At 61.7% G+C, this 20,567-nt stretch overlaps 2 protein-coding genes across 6 annotated transcripts; one reads left to right on the forward strand and one right to left on the reverse strand.

Annotated features, from left to right (window-relative positions):
* The first annotated feature begins 1,061 nt into the window (after positions 1–1,061).
* Positions 1,062–9,563, forward strand: LOC142093909 (acidic leucine-rich nuclear phosphoprotein 32 family member B). 4 transcript variants are annotated; one of them, XM_075175564.1, is made up of 7 exons: positions 1,062–1,201; positions 3,809–3,958; positions 4,473–4,595; positions 5,668–5,866; positions 6,193–6,314; positions 6,739–6,793; positions 7,640–9,563. In XM_075175564.1, exons 1-7 carry the CDS (start codon positions 1,148–1,150, stop codon positions 7,726–7,728), a joined length of 792 nt encoding a protein of 263 aa, XP_075031665.1. In that variant the 5' UTR covers positions 1,062–1,147; the 3' UTR covers positions 7,729–9,563. The 4 variants fall into 4 exon arrangements, with proteins under 4 accessions (XP_075031665.1, XP_075031666.1, XP_075031668.1 ...); XM_075175565.1 differs by having other exon boundaries at positions 6,196–6,314; XM_075175567.1 differs by lacking the exon at positions 1,062–1,201 and adding an exon at positions 1,879–2,552 and having other exon boundaries at positions 6,196–6,314.
* Positions 9,564–11,722: 2,159 nt separating this feature from the next.
* ZNF414 (zinc finger protein 414) lies at positions 11,723–20,451 on the reverse strand. 2 transcript variants are annotated; one of them, XM_075175562.1, is made up of 9 exons: positions 20,378–20,451; positions 15,732–15,865; positions 15,062–15,163; positions 14,870–14,977; positions 14,539–14,644; positions 13,767–14,302; positions 13,334–13,384; positions 12,467–12,625; positions 11,723–12,152 (listed from the first exon to the last, which is right to left on the reverse strand). In XM_075175562.1, the coding sequence occupies exons 2-9, from the start codon at positions 15,799–15,801 to the stop codon at positions 12,076–12,078; spliced, it is 1,209 nt and encodes a 402-aa protein (XP_075031663.1). In that variant the 5' UTR covers positions 15,802–15,865; positions 20,378–20,451; the 3' UTR covers positions 11,723–12,075. The 2 variants fall into 2 exon arrangements, with proteins under 2 accessions (XP_075031663.1, XP_075031664.1); XM_075175563.1 differs by lacking the exon at positions 13,334–13,384 and having other exon boundaries at positions 20,378–20,446.
* Between the last annotated feature and the right edge of the window lie 116 nt (positions 20,452–20,567).

Consider the following 20,567-nt stretch of genomic DNA (forward strand, 5'->3'; position numbering starts at 1 on the left):
AGGGAATGTGGTGCTTGGGGATGGGAATGTGGTGCTGGGGGTGGGAACGTGGTGCTGGGGATGGGAATGTGGTGTCTGGGGATGGGAATGTGGTGCTTGGGAGTGGAAATGTGGTGCCTGGGGATGGGAATGTTGAGCCTGGAGATGTGAACGTGGTTCTTGGGGATGGGAACGTGGTGCTGGGGATGGCAATGTGGTGCTGGGGAAGGGAATGTGGTGCTTGGGGATGGGAATGTGGTGCTGGGTAGGGAACGTGATGCCTGGGGATGGGAACGTGGCTCTTGGGGGTGGGAATGTGGTGCTGGGAATGGGAATGTGGTGCTGGGGATGAGAATGTGGTGCTGGGCATGGGAACGTGGTGCTGGGCATAGGAATGTGGTGCTTGGGGGTGGGAACGTGGTGCCTGGGGATGGGAACGTGGTGCTGGGGATGGGAATGTGGTGCCTGGGGGTGGGAACGTGGTGCTGGGGGTGGGAACGTGGTGCTGGGGATGGGAACGTGGTGTTGGGGATGGGAACGTGGTGCTGGGCATGGGAACGTGGTGCTGGGGGTGGGAACGTGGTGCTGGGGATGGGAACGTGGTGCTGGGGATGGGAATGTGGTGCTGGGGATGGGAATGTCGCTCAGGGATGGGAATGTGGTGCTGGGGATGGGAATGTGGTGCTGGGGATGGGAATGTGGCTCAGGGATGGGAACGTGGTGCTGGGGATGGGAATGTGGCTCAGGGATGGGAACGTGGTGCTGGGGATGGGAACGTGGTGCTGGGGGTGGGAATGTGGCGCAGGGATGGGAACCTGGCCCCGGGGCCCGGGGCTGCGCACGCGGGACCCCCCCGAGCGCGGCCCCGCCCGGTTCAGCGCTGCCGAGCGCCGCGGGGCGGGGCGGGGCCGGCAGGGGGCGCTGCCGTGCGGGTGGGGGGGGAGCGCGCGCGCGGCGCGGCGCTGCGCGCGGCCGGCAGGGGTCGCGGCGCGCGCCGCCTTTGTTGCCGTTGGCGCCTTCCTCTGCCCAGGCGGCGGCGGCGGCGGCGGCGCGCGCGGGGTCGGGCGGGAGGCGGCGGGAGCGGGGCGGGGCGGCGGGAGCGGCGCGGCGCGGGGAGCTCGGGGCGGCGCGGCGGGCTCGGCTCGGCTCGGCTCGGGGCGGCGGGAGGATGGAGATGAAGAAGCGGTTGACGCTGGAGCTGCGCAACAAGAAGCCGGGCGAGGTACCGCGGCCCTCAGAGCGCGTGGCGGGGGGGACCGGGCGGGCACGTGCTGCGGGGGCGGCGGGGGGGGAGGAGGCGGGCGGCCCGCGGGGGTCCCGCACGGCGGGGGGGGTGAGGGCGGGTGGCTGCTGAGGGGTGCGGAGCGCGGCGGCGGGGAGCCCCCCTCCCCCCGGCATGGCGGCGCGCACGTGCGCGGCGGGGCCCGGCCCGGGGCGGCGGCGGCCGGTCCCGTCCCGTCCCGTCCCGTCCGGTCCCGGCCCGCCGCGGGGGGCGTTGGGCGGCGGGGGGGCGGCCGGACCGGGCCAGGCCAGGCCGCGCTGGCTGCCGCCGCGCCGGGGCCGCCGAGCAAGGCCGGTGCGGCCCCGCGCAGCCATGGCGGCTCGGCCATGTTAGCGGCCGCCCGGGCCTGCCCCGGCCCGCCCCGCCGGGGCCCGGGCTCCCCGCGGGGCGCGCTCGGGACGGGGGCGACGGGCCGGACCTGGGGTTCCGCCCAGCCCCGGGGGGGCTCCGGGGGCCGCGCTGTCAGAGCCGCCTCAGCGCCGGGCGGGCAGCGGGTGTCCCGGCGGGCGGCGGCGGTGCGAGGCCCGAGCGGGGCCTCCCGCCTCCCCCGCAGGCCCCGGCGGGGAGCCGGGTGCCGGGGCCTGCGGGGCGGAGCTGCGGTACCCCCCTCGGGTGGGGAAGGGGCTGAGGTGGCCGCCGAGCCGCCCGGGCCCCGCCGCTGCCCGCCCCGCTGCCGCCTCGCCTCAGCTTGCCGCCTCCCGGCGAGGAACGTCCCTCCCGGCGGGGGAAGCGGAGCCGGCCGCTCCCCTCAGCTGGCAGCCATGGGGCCAGGCCCGGGGCTTCGCACCCTCTCGAAGCGTTTCGCTTCGTCCTTCGGGCCTGCGCTCCCCTGGGCCTCGGAAGGGCGGCCGCCCCTTATCTGGGCCGGGCCGGCAGCCCCGCTCGCCGCCGTGCAGGGAGATAGCTGGTGGCTGTCACTCGGCTTGGGGACGGGTCGCCGTGTCGCGACAGCGTGCAGCTTAAAATCGAGCATGAGGAAAATGGGGTGTAAGCGGAGCTTTTGGTAGAGATTGAAGATGCTTTGTGGATGGCAAAGGGACTTGCAGGACGAGAATGATTTGAGGAGTAGAGGTGTCCCTCTGAGGCTGCAAGCTGCGGGTCTCCTCTAGTTTGACACCAGGAATTCGAGCGACTGGCAGGCTGCAGAGCGAGCAGGGTCAGCGCGTGTGTGCCCTGCGACCAAAGCCGGTGCGAGCCAGTGTTGCTGCTGGAAGAAGCCATCCTGGCTGCTTCGTCCTGCTCTGCAGTCCAGGGCAGGGATCCGGTCCGGGTTAAAGCTGGTCTCAGCCAGGTTAGTTCATAACCTGATAATGTTCAGGCTCGCCTCTGTGCCCGCACCAACAAAGCGACCGCAGTGGAGGGCTGGCTTTGGCCACCTTTACACCCACCGTGGTGACAGAGTCTCGGTTCAGTTGGAGGCTTGTCTGGGGTGTTGGGAGTAAAACGAGCTCAGCTACAAAACCCCTGGCTGAGCCTGTTTGCTGCTCAACTCAGAGCCCTGACCAGCGATGCCGCTTCTGGAGTGTTAAACATTAATTTGTTCGGAGCTTGTGCTGTGAAGATGGCACAGCAGCCCCGAAACTCTGCTGCCACTAAGGCAAAGTGATTTTAAAATGACTCCCTAGTAGTTGGCTGATCTGAGCAAGAGAGGTAAAATGGGAGCACTGCGAAGGAGGAATTTGGAGAGCATCACCAGCCTTCCGGCCAAGGCTGATTTTTGCATCTTGCTGTGAAGAATGTGGGGGGTAAAAGCAAGTTTTGGAAGTGGCCTGTGAGAGCTGGGGCTTGAGCACTCACCTGCGCTTTGGGGGATAGGGGGATGCCGGGTATGTTTACCCTCCAGGTGTTTCGGGGGGGAGCAGTTCTGTACTGGTGCTTCATGGCCCTAATGCCACAGGGGGGTTGATTTCTGTGCTGAATTACTGGGTAGCGATGGCTTCTCTGTGTGTAGTCTGTGCTGGGCAAAATATTAGATCAGTGGTCCTGCACTACGAGCCTGAGGCTGAGGTCATCTGCTTAGAGACCTGCCTGTCACCTCTGCGTGGAGACTGTCACAGGGAAACGAATCCTCTGGAGGCAGGTTTTCCCGCACCCCGGTGGCGTGGGGGAGAAAGTTGAAGGGGACAAAACCAGATGACCTTGTTTGGCCTCTCGTTAGTGAAGCCTGAAGCGTGACTCTGAAAGCTTTTTGATGCCTTGTGCGTGAAACGTTTTGATGCAACCTCATGGTTCAACCCCTTAATGCTTCTTAGTGGAGAAGGTGGGCCTTGGTTGGAGCCACAGGGCGAGGGGTGATGCAGCGGTCGCATGTTGCATGGCTCGTGCCTAAAGGGTGAAGTCCTAACCCCCGTGAGGAATTCTCACCTTGCGCCCTCGCAGAAGTTATTTGGCTTTAAGATCTTGCGTGTCCCTTAATGTGAGTAGGGAGGACCTTCAGACACACCTGCTGCTTTGAAGTGTCGGTCACTCCACGTGATGTCAGCTTGACAGACTCGAGGTGAGACTTAGCCGGCTGTGATGACAGCTGCTGGGCGTCTCTGTTGGCAGGTGAAGGAGCTGGTTCTTGATAACTGCCGTTCGGACGATGGGAAGATCGTTGGTCTCTCTTCAGATTTCGAGAACCTGGAGTTCCTCAGCATGATCAACATCAACTTGCTGTCCGTCTCCAATCTCCCCAAACTTAACAAACTCCGGAAGGTGAGTCAGACCTGTGGTCCCATCTCCAGCAGTTCTTGCTCTGAGACTTCTGCTGCCCTGTCCCTGGTGACAATTGTTTTTCCTGCATTTGCCAGAAAAAGGCCATTTGATTTTGCTTTTTCCACTGCAGCCTACAACCTGAGCAAGTGAGAGAGGTGGTTTTTTAGTATGCAACAAAATGCCTTTGAGCTCGTTATATGTTTAGTGTCCTTTCTCTCTTGCTTTTGCTGTTGTGCTACTGTCAGAAGCACATAAATATTTGGGTTTTAGAACATGCGGTTACCGCTAAGAGGACACGTACCCCTGTGTCCTGCAGAATGGAGGTGGCTGGGAGTGCTGTGTTACTGCGGGGAAAGGGGTTTCTAGTGAAAACTTGAGCTGCTGCTCTATGGCGTGATGTAACGAACAGGGTCTGGAACTTGGGTGCCCATTGTGGTCCGGGTCTCAGGGCAATTTTATTCCCCGTGTCGCAAGCCGAGACACTTTGTGACCATGTGATATTCCCTCCTGGCAGCTGGAGCTGAGTGATAACAGGATTTCTGGTGGCCTTGAAGTTCTTGCAGAGAGAACTCCTAACCTGACACACTTGAATCTAAGCGGCAACAAGATCAAAGACATCAATACCCTGGAGCCCTTGGTGAGTGGAGGGCTGTGCTGGAGCCTAAGGGATGACGTTGTTTCCTTTGGGAAGCGTGTCTGTGCAGCAGAAGTCCAACGTCTTGGTAACTGTTCCAACAGCACTTCGTGGTTCTGATGGGGACAGATGAGTGGGTCCAGTTTGAGGCTGGGCTAATAGTTAATGGCTCCTCTGTCTGGAAAACCAGCAGCCAGTTGCTAAAAGAAGCATGAAATTGGGCTGGATGAGTAAAACTGTGGATGCAGTGCTCAGTGTCCATCTGAGAAAGGACCGTTAATGGGTCGGATGCAGTTTGAGGTAGGTGGCACCTGGGGTGTCATGGAGATGAGTTGCTTGGACACCGGTGAGGTGTGCATTGCATCAGTCCAAAGGCGCTGTTGCGCTGGGCTGGGACCCTCTCGCCCTGGGTGCTGTCACAGCATGCGTTGCAGGGGGTTCCCCTTGCATCTGAACTGCGCTAAAGAAGGCTCTTGCCTTGTGATCCTGCCTCTGCGGCTGGAAGGACTGAGCTGGGGCATTTGCCTCGTTAGCTGTTGCCTTTGGTCCCTCCATCCCCTCCAGAAAGAGCCTGAAACTGTTTTACTCCTCCTTCACTTGACCTGGTGCACGGTGCGATGGCCTGACCGGGAGAGCTGCTGCGGCTGTGCTGCAAGGCACACGGGGCGCAGTCTGCAGGCGCTCTGCTTTGGTCCTCCTGTGCTGTGCTCTCGGGTATTTTGCCTGACGTTTTGGGCAGGATGAGTCCGGCTCAGTGATTGCTCCTGCTGGGAGAGCAGGGCTTTCTGTGCTTGTTGCCCACCCCGTTCAGAAGGGTGTAAGGTTTGCAAGTGGTTTCACAGGGAGCTGGCTCCAAGGAGGGGAAGCTAGGACAGAGGAGCTGAAAGGAAATCTTCTTTTGCCTACGGTTAGCAAGAGGAATAACTTCTGTCCATCTGAGGAGCACATGGTGCAAATAATGCATGCAAGGACACTTCTGTACTAGATCTGGGTAGCAAACCATCTGTCCTCTGATGGCTGCCTGATCGTCAGACAGTGTCAACTTGTAAATAATCTAACGAATTGATCTTTGCAGAAAAAGTTGCCAAACCTGCATAGTCTGGACCTCTTCAACTGTGAGGTGACAATGCTCATCAACTACCGGGAGAGCGTGTTCACCCTTCTGCCCCAGCTCACCTACCTAGACGGATTTGATGCTGATGACCAGGAAGCCCCTGACTCAGACCCTGAAGCAGATGGGGATGGACTGGAAGATGAGTATGAGAATGGGGAAGGTGAGGATTTTCTCCTCTTGGTCTTCTTGCTGGGGAACAACCCCTTTTCCCCTTCTGCATGGTCATGTTGCTAAATAAATGATGTTGATAGCTTGCCACTAAAGTAGGGGCTGTCTGGGTAACCCCACTCCCTCTTTTGGCAGGCTGGGTAAGAAAAGAGACGTGCGGAAGCTGACGGGGCTCGTTGCTGGCGCTCCTTGTGCACGCTTGTTCTGTTTGATTTCCTGCCCATCGCTCGCGTAGCACTGGGGTTGGAGGTGCGAGCGTATTGTCTGGGAGTAGCGAGTATTTAGGAACCGTAACGCTTACTTCCCTCCTTTTGGTAGAAGGTGAGGAAGAGGATGATGATGATGAGGAAGATGATTTGGATGAAGAAGTCATTGATGATGAAGAAGATGAAGATGATGATCTGGAAGGTGAAGAGGAGGAGGACGGAGTAGATGATGAGGTGAGGCTTTCTGTCATCGGTATAAACCTGCAGCGCCACGTTGCTGTGTTTGGTAGCGCGTTTGTCCCTTAATCTATTGACCCATCTGACCAGATGGCACAGATGCCTCTTTGCGGGCAGACCTGAGGAGTGCCGCCGTGCGCTCTGGCTCTTCCCGTACACCTTTTGACTCGTGATCCACAGAGTTTGCCAGTTCGGACTTGTTTATTGCTCGGCCTGTACTTCCCGTAGCTTCAAGTGATGAAGCTGTACAGCCCCCTTCGGAGGGGTGCAAGAAGCTGTTTAGGAACCGACAGCTTCTCCCTGCTCGGCTTGTACCACCCTGGGGCTGGAGCAGGGCAGGAGCAGAGGTGAAGGAAGGTGTTGCTGTGGAATTACACCTTGATCGTGGTTCTTGCAACAAAGCATCTTGTTTTGACTCCAGGAGGAAGATGAGGAGGAAGATGGTGAGGATGATGAAGAAGATGAAGCTGATGATGGTGAGTGGAATCCTAACAAACTAAAGTGCTGGCAAAGCTGCCGCAGCAGTCTCCCACATTTACTGTTTTTGTGGAGCTTCCCAAGCTTCGGTGCAGTGCTGTTGTTGCCTGCAGCTTTTCCCTGATAGAAAGCGCAGCGTTTCTGCTTACGGGCACTGCTGAGGCTGTTGCTTGCACCTAAGCTGACTGTTGAATAGTGGTTATAACCAAAGGGTCACACAGTGGTGATGGGGAAACAGGTTTCGGTACCTCCTAACACCAACCAAGCTGGGTAAGTCTGCCAAATATTAGAGGCAAACTGCCTAGAAAACCAGTTCTAAGTAGCTTGAAGTGATAGTCCATGCAGGAGCAGGGCTTCTGTCACAGAAGCTCATGTTAGCAGCGTGCGTGAGGAAATGCTCGTGGAGACACGTTCCTCTCTCAGCTGTAGAGAGGGGAGCAGACCCGAGCTTCTTGACTTGAGTCCGGACTCCTCTGGTTGTAACCAACTATGAACACCTGCATGAATATTGACAGATTATAGCGGCTGGCGGGTCTTGTATGAGCTTGGTCACAAGTGACTGAATTCTGCAGTTTTTGGGGGTGCTCAACAAAAAAAGCCCATTTTCAAGCGGCTGTTGAAATGTGGGATGCTTGGAGGGCATAGAAAATAGTTCATGTCTTGTGCTAGTCCAGGCTTTTCTGGGTGCCGTGAGAAACTGGGCAGGGTTGATCTCTGCTCCGTAATGGTGCCAGTCTAGTCTGTGCTTGTTCACCAGCCAGCTGTGGCTGACGCGGCTTGCAGCCACGGTTCAAATGCTGTTCCGCAAGACTGAACAGAGCTTCACGCTTCGCCTCTTTTTGCAGACCTTCCGCGAGGGGAAAAGAGAAAACGAAATCTAGAGGATGAAGGAGAGGAAGATCCAGAAGACGAAGAGGACGATGAGGATGACTGATCCGAGCGAGCCAATCAGTTTTACAGACTATGACTGTGCTTGTCTTAACCTCCCCGTTGTGTCTATGTGAGACTGTAAATCCCTGTCTCCCACTCCTCCCCTCTTTGTATGGCTGCAGCGTCCACAATATATTTTTTTAAGATGTAGAATACTGTAGGCATTCAGGGGAATCTTCCATACAAGGCTCACTTTCTCACAAGTATCTCATGACCAAAGGCTTTCTCCGTTCTGTGGTTTGTGCAGCAGTTTGCAAAAAAAAAAAAAAAAAAAAAAAAAAAAAGAAAAAAAAAAGAAAAAAAAAATTTCCTCCTAGGGTATCTTTCGTGTCTGAAATCAGCCTTGCCACACTGGACCCAGAGCTCCAGCTCGCCACCCTGCCTGACAGCAAAGAAGGCGTGTTTGCTATCTGCGTGCCCTCAGACCAGCTCTCTGAAGACGCTTGAGCCATCCTGAGCAGTGGGTGCAAATCTGGTTCATCTAAATGGACTCGAAGCGAATGATCGCTGAGGTCTCTCTGATCAGAAATAATGGTGATGTGATCTCTGGAGATGCTTGAAGATACTTTAGTGCTGGGGATGTGGGGTGCCTGGGGGTCTTGGGGAGGGGGGGTTGGCTGCTTGCAAGACCTGGTACCTCTGACGATGCACCTTGCAGTAGCCCTGCACTTGCTTTCCTATTTTTTTTATAAACTGGAATATTTTTCCCAGTGGCCACCTAATAACTTTCACTTGGATACCCAAGCAAGTCCGATTTTTGCGGCTGTGAGCGTCTTTGCTGTGATGAGGCTTCTCGTCACCCCGTAGCAGCCTCTGCCTTGAGGAAGAGATAGGAAATAGCAGGTTAAGGGATACTGCACTTCTGTCAAACTCCATTTCGCACTGTACAGAACACGTTCAACCAGTATCACTGTGATGCACCTAACTCGGCGTTCCCCGGGAGACCGTGTTAGCCTATATATTCTCAGGGTCCTTCTGCTAGCCAGTACCAGCTCTGGACAGTTGCCTCAGCGCTAGCCTGGCGTACGCATCCTCCTCCTCCTCTTTCCTTTCCAGCGTGAAGAGAAGTGCATTGATCAGAAATCCAGCGCTCTCCCACTGGTGTTTATGCTCTGTGGGAACCGCAGAGCATGTGTCCCCCCCACCCTGCGGTGGCTGGAAGGAGGAAGGGGGGGATTCAGCCAGGTCTAGCTCTCCGCCGGAGGGTTTCTGACCCCTCGCCCACCCTTCCTCTGCCTGGAGGTGTTCAGCTGGCCCATCCGTTAGCTTCTGGGGAGAACTGGCCCCGTGGCATCCAAGGGGTGGTAACTGCTCGGTGCTGGGTGCCGGAGAGCCGTGCTGGGGCGGGAGTAACTGCTGTTCCTCCTGCTGTTGAGGCTCTCCACGGGTGCAGACGCACTGGCACTTTGTGGCGTTCCCGGTGGTTGCTCTGGGCAATCTGTCGGCACCCGGCGCTCGGAGGCGAGACTCGCAGCGGTTCCTTCAGAGGAGTGGTGTGTGTTGCAGCACATCCGAGTTTCTGTTGCTTTGTTCTGTTCTTGCTGTTGTCTCTTGCGTTGTACAGTAGCTGTAACCATTCGGAGAAGAACTAGTCCTGTAAAATGCAAACTGAGTAACTTATAAATGTTAAAGGAATTTTTAAAAGAAATTTCAGAGCAGCAGTTACTTCTAATTTTTCCCTGCATTTTTAGCAGATTGTATGGATTTTATATTAGCCTAGTAACTGTCAGGTTTTGATTGGTCAGACTAGTCCCAGAAATAAGGATCTCCAGCCCTTTTGTATCTTTTGTTACAAAATTTGGATAAAACTTTTAATAAAGACTTCAGTTTTTAAAAATCCATTGCAATGAACGTTGTCTTCGCTGCCTCTGCTCTAGGAACATGCGAGCTGCAGCCAGCCTGCAGGAACACTTGGTGGAAGTTTCGGGGCAGTTTTTCTTGAATCTCTTCTGGGAGCGGTGACTGTCCTGTGCCCCCAGCGTGGCCGGGTTTTGCTCTGAGCCCCGGCTGGGTGGATGCTCGGTAAGTGCAGCTCAGCTGGTGGGGCTGATTTGGGAATGCCAGGGCTGCTGGTGGGGTGGGGATGGGGATGGGGACAGCGGGGGGGGCTCTGGGGTGGCACAGACCATCCTGATGCAGAGGAATCCTGGCGCAAATGCGTCCGCAGAAGCTGCATGGGAAGGTGCAGCCACTGCTGGCCGCAGCCGGGCTCGCAGGGTCAGGGAAGGTTGGGGAAGGGCCCTGCTGCCGGGTTTGAGGGCCGGCACCTGCGTTCTGCTCTGGAGGAGGAAACTGGATGTTTGGGTACGAACGCAAGCCAGGGAGGAGGAACCCCACTGCAGGCTGGGCTGGGGGGGTCAGGGCAGCTGCCTGCGCTTGCTGGGGCTGGGGGGGTGTAAGCTGTGCCCGATGCCACGGTGCTCCCCCCTCGCTGGGGGCTGGAGGGGTCCCTCACTGTGCTGGGGCTGCGTGGTCCTGCTCTGGCTCTGTAACGAGTTGCTGCTCCACCAGGTCTCAGCAGCCCCCAGCAGGGACTCAGGCTTCTCCCTTCAGCACGTCTGTCCTCCCGCCTGGGGCGCGGGGGGGTCCGTGCTGGGTGATGGGGGGCAGCCCCAGGCCCTGCGGGGACCAGAGCCGGGAGGCAGAGCGGCGCTGCGGCCGCTCCAGCCCTGCTCCCCATCACCGGCTCGGGGGGCTGCTGCACCCCAGTACTGCCCATGCAGCTGCCCCTGCCCACCCAGCCCTCGGGTGAGGGGCCCCCCCTTTCAAATACAGCCTCGCCGCCCCCTCCCCACCCAGACGCAGGGCTGCAGGGCTGCCTAAGGGAGCCCTCCCGCTCGCTCCTGTGCACAGAGGCAACGGCGCTGGAGCTGCAGCTCGGTCTGTCCGGCCCAGTTTGTCCCTCCAGTTGGCTCTCTGCTTCCCCTGGTTCCTCTCCCTCCTCGTCGGGCGTCGGTGCTGCCTCTGGCCGGTGACTCCCCCAGGACGCAGTCCCCACCGGGCTGCAGGCAGCAGTGAACCGTGGTGGTCCGCGATGCTGCTCGCCCGTGTGCAGGGGTTGCAGCGGGAGGAAGGCCCGTGTCCCCCGGCCAGGCTGCCATCGGCCCCTCCTGAGCCCCCGGCGTGGGGCTGAGCTGTGGACGCTGGGGCTCTGCTCTGTGCCCCCCCCCAGCTTGGCACGGGTGGGGGGGGCTGCATGATTGCTGCCAGCAACAGGCAGGGCTGGGCAGGGGAGGTGGGAGGGTGAAGCCCCCAGCCCAGGACCTGTGTCTGGGAAAGAGGCAGCTCCACAGGCGAGAGCCAGGGCTGAGCTGGGGGGTGGGGGGGGGAGAAATTCCCCTCCTGGGGCTGGCAGCAGCACCCGACCCCAGGGTGCGGAGCAGCTGGGTGCTGATGCTCCCATCCCTCGCTCCTGCGGCGGCTGGCACCCAGCCAGCGAGGCAGCGTGGGCACCGGCATGCGGCGGCACGTCTTTGCTCAAACCAGTTTGGAGCAAACTTTTCACCTCGCTGGGATGGGGCCGGCACCTGCGCAGGCAAAGCGGGACCCGGGGAGCCCCGGGGTGAGAACGCGCGGCCGCTCGGCTCCCACGGAGGGGTGCAGGGGGTTGTGCAGCCCCCAGGGCTGTGGACCAGGGCATGGAAGAGCTGTTGGGGTGGAGCAGGGGCCCTATTCTCCACTTGCTGCCTGGTGCTGAGTGGCCTCCTGGCACCTCTGCCCGTGGTGGGGTGGGGACAGGCACCGAGGCTGGCCAGGTGCTGGAGAAGGGGGCTGAGGTCCTCCCTGGTTTGGGTGCCCAATCTGGGTGCTGGGGTGCAGCTGGTAGAGGCTCCAACTCTGCTTCTCGGGAGCTCTTGATGGTTTGGGATGTGTCAACACACACCCTGCACCCCCCATCTGCCCTCTCCTTTGGGTTGGGGGGCACCCTTAGGGGTGGCACCGCTCCGCCCTCGCCCCAGCCGCTGCGGGGACCGACAGAGGCTCTCCCGGCCACCGCTCCTGTACAATTCCCATTTATTATTTCAAGACCTCATTCCAGAGAAGTCCGCTAACTCCTGAGCAACCTACTGGGCTCCCCTCGGAGCCCCTGGAGCTGAAGCAACGAAACCTTTAGGCGAGGGAGATGCAGGGTTCTGGGGGCTTAGGGTTTCCGAAAATAAAACGGAGGGTAGAAATTAAAGAGCAAAAAAAACCACCCCCTGCTCTGCCACCCCGTGCTGGGCGATGCTCCCAGTACCCGGGAAGGGGGTCCCTGTCCCAGCGCGGTGGCACGGGGCTGTGCGGTGCCTCCCTGCCTGGCCGGGGGGAGGGATGGGGAGGCGCAGGAGCAGTCCCGTGGGAGCCAAGGGCATCAGAGCTGGGAGTACAGGGAGTTCTCCATCTCCGGCGTCAGCTTGGCGTGGAAGGAGGCGATGCCCACCCCGAAATCTGGAAGGAGAGGGAAGAGAGCTGTCAGCACTGCGGCTGAGCCCCTCGCACCCCAGCTCCCGCGGGAGGCTGCGTGGGGGCTGGTGCCCGGTGGGGGGGCATGGGGAGAGCACATGGACCCCACCCGGGGCATCGCTGCAGGCTGGGGAGCCAGGAGCTGCAGCCCGGTGCCACCCCAGCGGTCGGTCACCCCCCCCCTCCAGGACAGAGGGAGCGGGGTACGCATTGTCCATGTGCGGGGCAGGTCGAGCCCGCTCCCCGTGAGCATCCCAGCAGTTGGGGTCCCTCCCGCTGTCCCCCACCCCGGGCCGTACCCATCTCTGCGTCCAGGCGCCCGGGCGGCGGGGGGTTCTTGCGGTGGTCTTCGATGTGCAGGGTCATCTCCTCCCGCGAGGCGGTGGAGTAGGGACACTGCATGCAGGTGTAGCGGCCCCGCGTGTGCTCCCAGACGATGCGGCTGTTGGAGGAGTGCCCTGCAAGGACGGGCGAGGAGGGAAGCACAGCGCTCGCCCGCCAGCCCCCCCGCCACGGCCGGGGTGGTGGTGGGGGGGGGCTGTGCCCAGGAGCACCCCCCCCGCCAGTGGGAGCCATGCGAAGAGGCAGCACAAGGTGCAGGGCAGGCGGCCCCGGGTGCCGGCTGCATCGTGCTGGGTGCCATGGGGCTCGGATCAGCCGGTGCTATGGGGGCAGGAGCCCCCCCGCTCCGAGCCCCACGTACACAGAGGTCCCCTCCCCATGGGGGGAACCCCAAATGTGGGAGCAGGGAGCGAGGCTGTGCCCCCGACCTCCCTTTACCCATCGCATCTCTGCACCCCATGGAGCAAAGGGCAGCCGTTTCCAGGCCGGCATCGGGGCCGGGGCGATCGGGGGGGGGCTTGAGCCCCAGCAGCTGCTGCAGCTCCTTCTCCTGCTGCTTCCGCCCACGGGCGCTGAAGGATCCAGGCTGGGCGGTTCCCGGGGGGGCGCAGCCAGCGACCCCCCCCATCTCCGACCCTACCTGGGCAGCATCCCCTCTCCACGCAGCTCCCGAAAACGAGGGAGCCCGCCCTCCCCCTCTGCTCTCCGGGGAGCATCGCAGCACCCCATGGGGCCTCTCCCGTCCCCTGCGGCCCCCCCCCTGCCGCCCACCGCCCACCCCCAGTGTCAGAAAGGAGCCCCCAACCAGTAGGTGCCAAACTAACCTGGAGTCACTCCTGAGCCAAAGCATGGGAGGAGTGGGCTGACACTCACACCTGCGGAGGGAATCGAGGGGCAAGACAAGCATTAGGTCTTCCCCTCCCTGGGGGTTGGGGGGGGGGGTGATGTGGGGGGGCAGGCCTGGCCCAGCCCCCCGCCTCGCACCCCCAGCACGCCGGGGAGCAGCAGGGCCGGGAAAATTTAGAGGCTTGTTTTTTTGGTGGTTGCTGGTGTTTTCTCCAATCGAGCATCATTGCGGGTGGGATGGAGTGGGGGGGGGGGCAGAGGTGGGATGGGGCCGGGGCGGGGGCCGGGGCGGCCCCGCGCGGGGCCGGGAGGAGAGGGATCCTCGGCTGGCCGACGGCGGGTCCTCCTCCGGGAGCTGCTGGTCAAGGCGGGAGCAGAAGAAGGTTTGCCCGAACGGCCCCGTGCGCTCACCTTGGCTTTTCTTCCAGACGGCGTTGGAGATGGGGGGACCGTGGCCCGGCACGTAGGGCCGGAGGCGATGCTGCGCCGGGGGCTGGGGCAAGCTGTAGGGCGAAGGGTGCACGTAGGACAGGAACGGCCCCGGCACCGAGGAGGGGGGTGGCCCCGAGAACCGAGTCAAGGACGACGGCCCGAAAAGGCTGGGCTCCAGCAGCGGGAAGGGATGGGGGGCCGGCGAGACCAGCGGCAGCGCCTCCAGCGAGCCGGGCAGCTCGGGGAGGCTGGTGGGGAGCGCGGCGGGGGCCGCCGGGGCAGTGTCCGCGCCGGGGAGGATGGCTTCTTTCTCCGGGGGTCGGATAACGCTCGGGAGCTTGGGCAGCCCCTCGGGTGGCTTGGCCGGGGGCTCCTTCTCCAGGGCAGAGGTAGCAGGCAGGACGGGCTTGTCGGCTTTGGGGGGAGGCGCGGGGCTGCTGGCGCTGTCGGAGCAGACGTGCAAGTGCTTGAAGAGGGAACGATGCGTCCGGAAGCGCAGCATGCAGTTCTCACACCTGCGGGGCCGGGGAGACGGCGTCAGCGGCGGAGCTCCCCTCCGCATCACCCCCGCCACCCCCCGGCCCCGGGGTCTGCCGCTGAGATGGGGGGGGGGGTCTGCAAAGGTGGGAGCCCGCGTGCTCGGGGCTGTTTGGGAGCTGCCGGGTGTCCCCAGGTAGGACGGGCCGCGGGAGGTGTCTGCAGGGAGATGGCAGGGCGGCACGGGATGGGGACGGGGCCCAGCGGGACTCACTTGAAGTAGCGGTTTGGCTTGTAGTGCACCTTCATGTGGGCCATGAGGTCCTGCATGCTGGGGAAGGTCTCCGTGCAGCCCAGCGTGGGGCACTGGAAGGTTTTGCCTAAGCAAAGAAATAAGGCAGAGATTCAGCAACAGCCCGGCTGCGCTGCACCCCCCCGGGGCTGGGGGCAGCCCCACCAGTGGGTCTCCAGCACCTCCCACCCTGTGCAGCATCTCCCGGAGGTACAGGCACCACCACCAGCGCTGCCTCAGCTTCAAGCCTCGTTTTGCCACCTCCCAGCCAAAAAAGGGCACCCTGGAGCGACGCAGGGTGTCCTGGCCTTACCCTCAAGGGACTGCGTGGGTCTGTAGTGGACCTTCAGGTGGTCCATCAGCTCCTGCATGCTGGGGAAGGCCAGTTTGCAGCCGTAGCTGGAGCACTGGTAGTGCTTCCCTGGAAGGAGACAGATGCGTTGGCCTCGTCCCTGCCCCGGCCGTTGCTGTCACCTCCCCGGGGCAGGGCTGGGGCTCGGCTCACCTGGGACAGGTCTGCGTTTGAGTGGTCGCAGGTCCTGGGCTGGGGTCCCTCCGCTCCCCGCCACCGGCACCGTGCCGCCGGCCAGAGCCGCTTCGCCGCAACCTGCCGGGGAGAGGCCGTTAGGCAGGGAGAAGGCTCAGCCCCTGCCCAAACCGCGTCCCTCTCCACCCTCCTTCCTATCCCTTACACACAGGGGTGCAGGCAACTGGGGGGGGTCTGCTGGGGTCTGGCTTGGAAGGGGCCGGAGAGGCAGGAGCCCTCAGTGGCAAGAAACAGGCACATCCAGGGAAGCTCCTCCATGGTGTTTTAAATATTTGGATGAACTACACCCAAGAATCGCCTTTTTATACTTCCTGAGTATAAAGGGGCAATCTAGCATCGTTAGTTAAAGGTGGGTATCGTTAGGGGAGTTGCTGAATTGAGGTTAGAGACAGGAGGGTCTTTGCTCTGGAAAAAGCCGCTGGTAGGAAGGCGAAGCCTGCGGGTGTCTTGAACGCGCTGGGCGATGCCACGCGCGCACCCGTGCACACCCTCAGGGTGCTCCCAGCCACCCCTCTGGGTGGGATTCGGCCAAAGGGACCTCACGGCAACACGAGCAAAGGCTTCTCCCGCTCGTCCTCCCCCGACTCCTCTCCCCAACCCCCCCCACCCCGTGGCACAAGGGACTCACCTGCCCCCTCTCCGGCGTATTTACCCCCCAGGGAGAAGGTGGGCACAGCCTCCTCCTTCTCCATCTTCATGGCCTGCCCAGCGGTGGGCACGGGACGAGGCGCGCGCCGCCGACGGCGTCTTCTCCCGACGATGCTACACCGAGCGCAAGGGCGAGAGGTTAAAGCCCGGCACGGAGCGATGCCGACTGCCACCTCCCGTGGCAGGGAGACTGACCCTCCCGGGGACCCCCAGGGCCAAGCTGGCAGGAGGTCCCGGCTTCACAGGGGCTTTGCAGCATCTCTGCGGGGTGGGGGACACGCTGCAAAGGCAGCGCTTCGCCCCGGGGGCTTTAAGCGTGGCCCCGCCATGGAGAGCAGCGGCCGGGCTTTGAAGCCAGAGCCGTCGTCGTCCCTTCCCACTTCTGCCCCAGGGGTGGTCCACAAAGCCCCCAAAAGGTCCCCCCCAGCTGCCATCCAGCACAGCCTGCCCCACGCATCGCTCTGTGGGGCCCCCAAGCACCTATAGTCAAAAATCCCCCCCCAAAACCACAGGACCCCTCTCCCCGCCACGGCGACGCAGCCCCGGCACCGCCGAAGCAGGGATTGTAGGAGCTGCACCAGCCTCGCCTGCTCCCGGCCGGGCTGGGGGGTCTCCCTGGATGCTCCCCCCCGCCGCAGTTTCGAAGGGTTTTCCAGCCAAGCGGAGCAGCAGGTCCCATCGCATGACCAGGAGCATCGGCAGCAGGGCCTGACACCCAGCTGATGGGCGTCTGGGGATGGTTTCGTCGCACAAGCTACATCAGACGGTCCCCAAAATTAAATTGGTTCGGCTTCACGGAGCCTCGGCGCGAGGATTCGACGTGCAAAAGCCGAACACTAACTCCCAGTAAAAAGCGTCTAAAAAGTCCCTCAATTCGGGAGATTTTTCAGTAGTGTCTTAATGACAAAGTTAAAAAGAAAACTATAATAATACTAATAATGATAAAAAATAATCGGCGCTGGGGCTGCTGCATCTGCAGTTGGTTAGAGGGTTAATGCTTCCCAACGACTCCCAACACAAACGTCCCTGGGGATCGGCCACATCCGTCCCGCCTGCCCCCACCCGGACCTGCCCGTTAGCGGCTGCTCAAGTGGCATTTTCCCAGTTTTTCCGATCCAGCCTTGCTCCCGGCCGGCCGCGCACAGCGGGGCTTCAGCCTGGTGAAGGGGGGCTCAGCGGCTGTTACTGCAGCAACCGGCGCCGCTGGGATTGCAACCCAGCAGGCAATAAATCAGAATTGGGGGGGGGAAATCCATGTGGGATTATTTCTCTGGCCGCCCCCAGGCTTGCGGCTTTTGTTTGGGGGTTGCACTGATTTTTTTTTTTTTGGTTGTTTTTTTTTTTTTTGCTGTTTTCTCAGCTTGGCGGTTTCTGCCGGCGCTGCGGGATGCAACCTGCGCCGAAGCCGGGACTGGCTGGAAAGGGGGGGGGGTCGGCCCCAGAGCGGAGGATTTGGGGCAGCGCCAGGAGCTGATCGTGTCCCGGGAGGGGAAATTCAGCCCTGGCTGGAGGGGTTGGTTTGCTCGGTTTGCACAAAGCGGCACGGCCGGGGTGGGATAAACACCGCGCAGAAAGTTGACGGCAGCTTTGATGGAGCTTTGTTTTATCAGCAAACGCAGTTTCGCTGGGGAAAAAAAGTCTCAGGAATCTTCTCTTGAGGGAGAAAGCATTAAAAGGGTCGAGGCAGGGCTGCGTCTTCCCACTCAGCCCCTTGTGCGGCGTCCGTGTGGCACCGCCACGTTTCGGTGGCTGTCCCTGAAGTCGCGGAGCTTCGGTGCTGCCGGAGCATTTCCTGGTAGCGCGAGTCCTCGAGACTGCGGCGAACTGTCCCCGCTTCCCCGCTGGAGATGCCAACTCCGGATCAATCCTCGATGCCACCGCCTGTCCCCAGGGCCTGCTGACGTCCCCCGGGGACCGACGGTCTCCGATGGCCTCCCCATAAGGGAGCAGGACGCCCGCGCCCGCTCCACCAAGAGCTCAGCAGGAGCACAGGCAATTTTTTTTCAAGTTCGTTTTTCAAGAAATCAGGAAATTCTTCCTGGACAGCATCGCAGCAGGGCTGTTGGCTCCCGGGGCAGAAAGCTCCCGGTGCTCCAGGGTCAAACCCAGCTCATGCCGAAACCTCCCTCCTCTCCCTCTCGGATGCGCTGTCTGATGCCGCTCTCCATCTCCCAGTTGCAGGGGGTACCCCAGAGACGCGTTTTAAGCTGATTTTTCTCCGGAAAAGCTGGGAAAATGCCTCTTGAGCGGATACTAACGGGCAGGGTGAGGGCAGGCAGACAGATGCGGGCGCACCTCGTTGCAGCCAGCACGCCTGCGCGTGCCTGCGCCCGGCTCGCGGCCCCGCCAACGTCCCGCCGGAGCAAAGCTGTTCAGCGCAGGTGCGCTTTCGGCAGCGGACATGACGGCAGCACCGTAGCATCGCCGTATGCTCGGCCCAGGCCCTGGTTTTCCGAGAGTCGGTGGCACCAGTATCACTTTGCTGTCTTTTGTCACCTCCCACGGGTGTCCAACACTTTTCATTCTCCAGGACGCTCCGTTCTGCAACCCTGAGTACGATGCTCCGACCCAGATGCCGCTGACTGGTCACTGTCCCCATCCCCAGTCACCCTACGTGGCCACCGGAGACGGGACTCCCCCAGTGCCGGTGCAAACCCTGCCCTGGAAACCCGAATCCCGGAGCCACCACAAATTCGGTGTCGCTTTTTGAAGGGTTTTTCTGCTGCAGGTTCAGTCTCCCTGAAAACCTGCTGGCACCAAACTCCCTCGCTCCAGCCCCTGCGGTGAACGGGAACCCCAGAAAAATCCTTTCGGGGGGCTGATGGCGACGGGGTGAACAGGAGGGCTTGCAGCTACTGGTCATGAGAGCAGCTGCCAGTGCTGATTCAGTTAATAATTAATACAGCTCATCTCCCTCAAACGAACCAGGGGGTTTATACGTATTGCCAAGCACAGAAGACTTTCACAAACCCGCCCCGGGAGGATAAATGGGACAAATAATCCTATTGGAGCATCTCCGCGTGGTCCATGGCCAGAGGTTACAGAGGCTTCCCGAAACGCAGCTCCTCGGCGTAGGAGATGAGAGACAAAGGCTCCGAACAAGGGGCTCATGTGATCGCTCAGCCGGTGAGCGCCGAGCGGCGCGGAGGGAGGAAGCACAGGCTGTGACAGCAGCTCGGCTCCTGCCGGCGCGGCGAGCTCCCGGCACGGCGAGCCCCCGGCACACGCTCCGGCCACTGGTCACGGGGTTAAAATGCACGTCGTAAATTCAAATGCACGTCGTAAATTCTCCTGGTGCTTTCGGACATCACAGGGAGCCCTGCAAGAGCTGGGGAGGGGGGGAAGATGCTCCGGGCATCTCTGCCGCCTGGCAGCACTGGGCTTCGTGATGCCCACCGCAACTTGGGTGCCCTAATCCCAACTTGGGCTGGAGCAAAGCCGCTACCTCGATGTTTTTCCTCTCCACCTCACTCCAAGGGCAGGCTCCATGCTTTCCAACTCAGAAAATCTGCCCGGAGAACCCCGGGGAGCCCACCCTGAACCTCGCTGCAGCTGCTGCCGGTGGCAGTCTGGGTGCACAGCCACCCTGCCACGTCCCCACGGCAGACGCGGGGGCAGCTCGGCCGAGGTCCTTCGGCTCTTCCTTGGAAAACATCTCTTCTTTCGGCCTTCCCCGCAGAGCCGCCCTGGGCAGCCCGGGAGTCCCTGCCATCCCCCCGGTTTGCTCCAAGCCGTCAGTGACCGGGGTGACGTGCGAACGGGGAAGAGCCGTGCTGCCATTTCCCCACATCCTCGCACCATCCTGGTGCCCACCTTTACCTGCCTGCCGATCCACCGGGCGACATCAGCTCTTCAGCTGGAAAAAAAATCCCTCTTTCCTTTTGGGAGCCATCTGAGGAGGACGGACCTTCCTCCCCGAGCCCGGACAAAGCTGTCCCCCGAGGAGGTGGCCCTGGCCCCGGTCAAGTTCACGCCATGGCCGAGGTGCGGGAGCCCCCTCGCTCCGGCAGCGGACGAGCAGCCGCATCCCCCAGCCCCTGACAGCAACAAAGCGGCTCCCATGTGCGTGGGAAGATGGAGAGACCGTGGGGAGACCCCGGCGGGCGCAGCCCTGGGATGCTCGGGGTGGCGAAGAGGGTGCCGGTGCTCCCACGGTCTGCAAAGACCGGGGGCTAACAGCTCCCGTGGCTAGCTGTCCCTGTGCTACTAGCCCCACAGGTAGTAACTCCCATAGTTAGCAGCCCCCTATGGGTAGCACCCCCATGGCTAGTGGTTTCTATGGCTAGTAGCCCTCCATGGGTAATACACCCATGGCTATTAGCCCTTGTGGGTAGTAATACAGCCATGGCTCGCACCCCCCACGGCTAGTCGCCCCACGGGCAGCGGCCCCCGTAACCTGGTGCCCCTCAACAGCAGGGCGGCTTTGCCCGGAGCCCCCCCAAACCCCGCAGCCCCCGGTGCACGTCCCAGCTCCCTACAAAGCTCCGGTACCCCGGGCCCGGTACCCCCTCCGGCACCGCCGCTCGCCCCGCCGCCCTCGGTGCCGGTACACCCCCCGGTGCCGGTGCTCCCTTCCCGGTGCCGGTCCCTCCCGGTGCTGCCCGCCCCTCCCGCCCCCGCACGTACCGGGGCTGCGGCGGGGCCGGCGCCGCCCGGAGCGCGCATCAGCGGCGGCGCGGCCGCGGGGCCATTTTCTGCGCGGAGCTGTCGCGAGAGCGGGGGGGAGGAGGAGGACGGCGGGGGGGGGGGGGGGGGGAGGAAGGAGCGGTGCGGAAGGGGGGGCGGGGGCCGCGGGGGGGCGGTCCGGCCCCGCCCC

The sequence above is a fragment of the Calonectris borealis genome, chromosome 28 (genome assembly GCF_964195595.1).
Source record: "Calonectris borealis chromosome 28, bCalBor7.hap1.2, whole genome shotgun sequence".
Taxonomy (NCBI): Eukaryota; Metazoa; Chordata; class Aves; order Procellariiformes; family Procellariidae; genus Calonectris; species Calonectris borealis.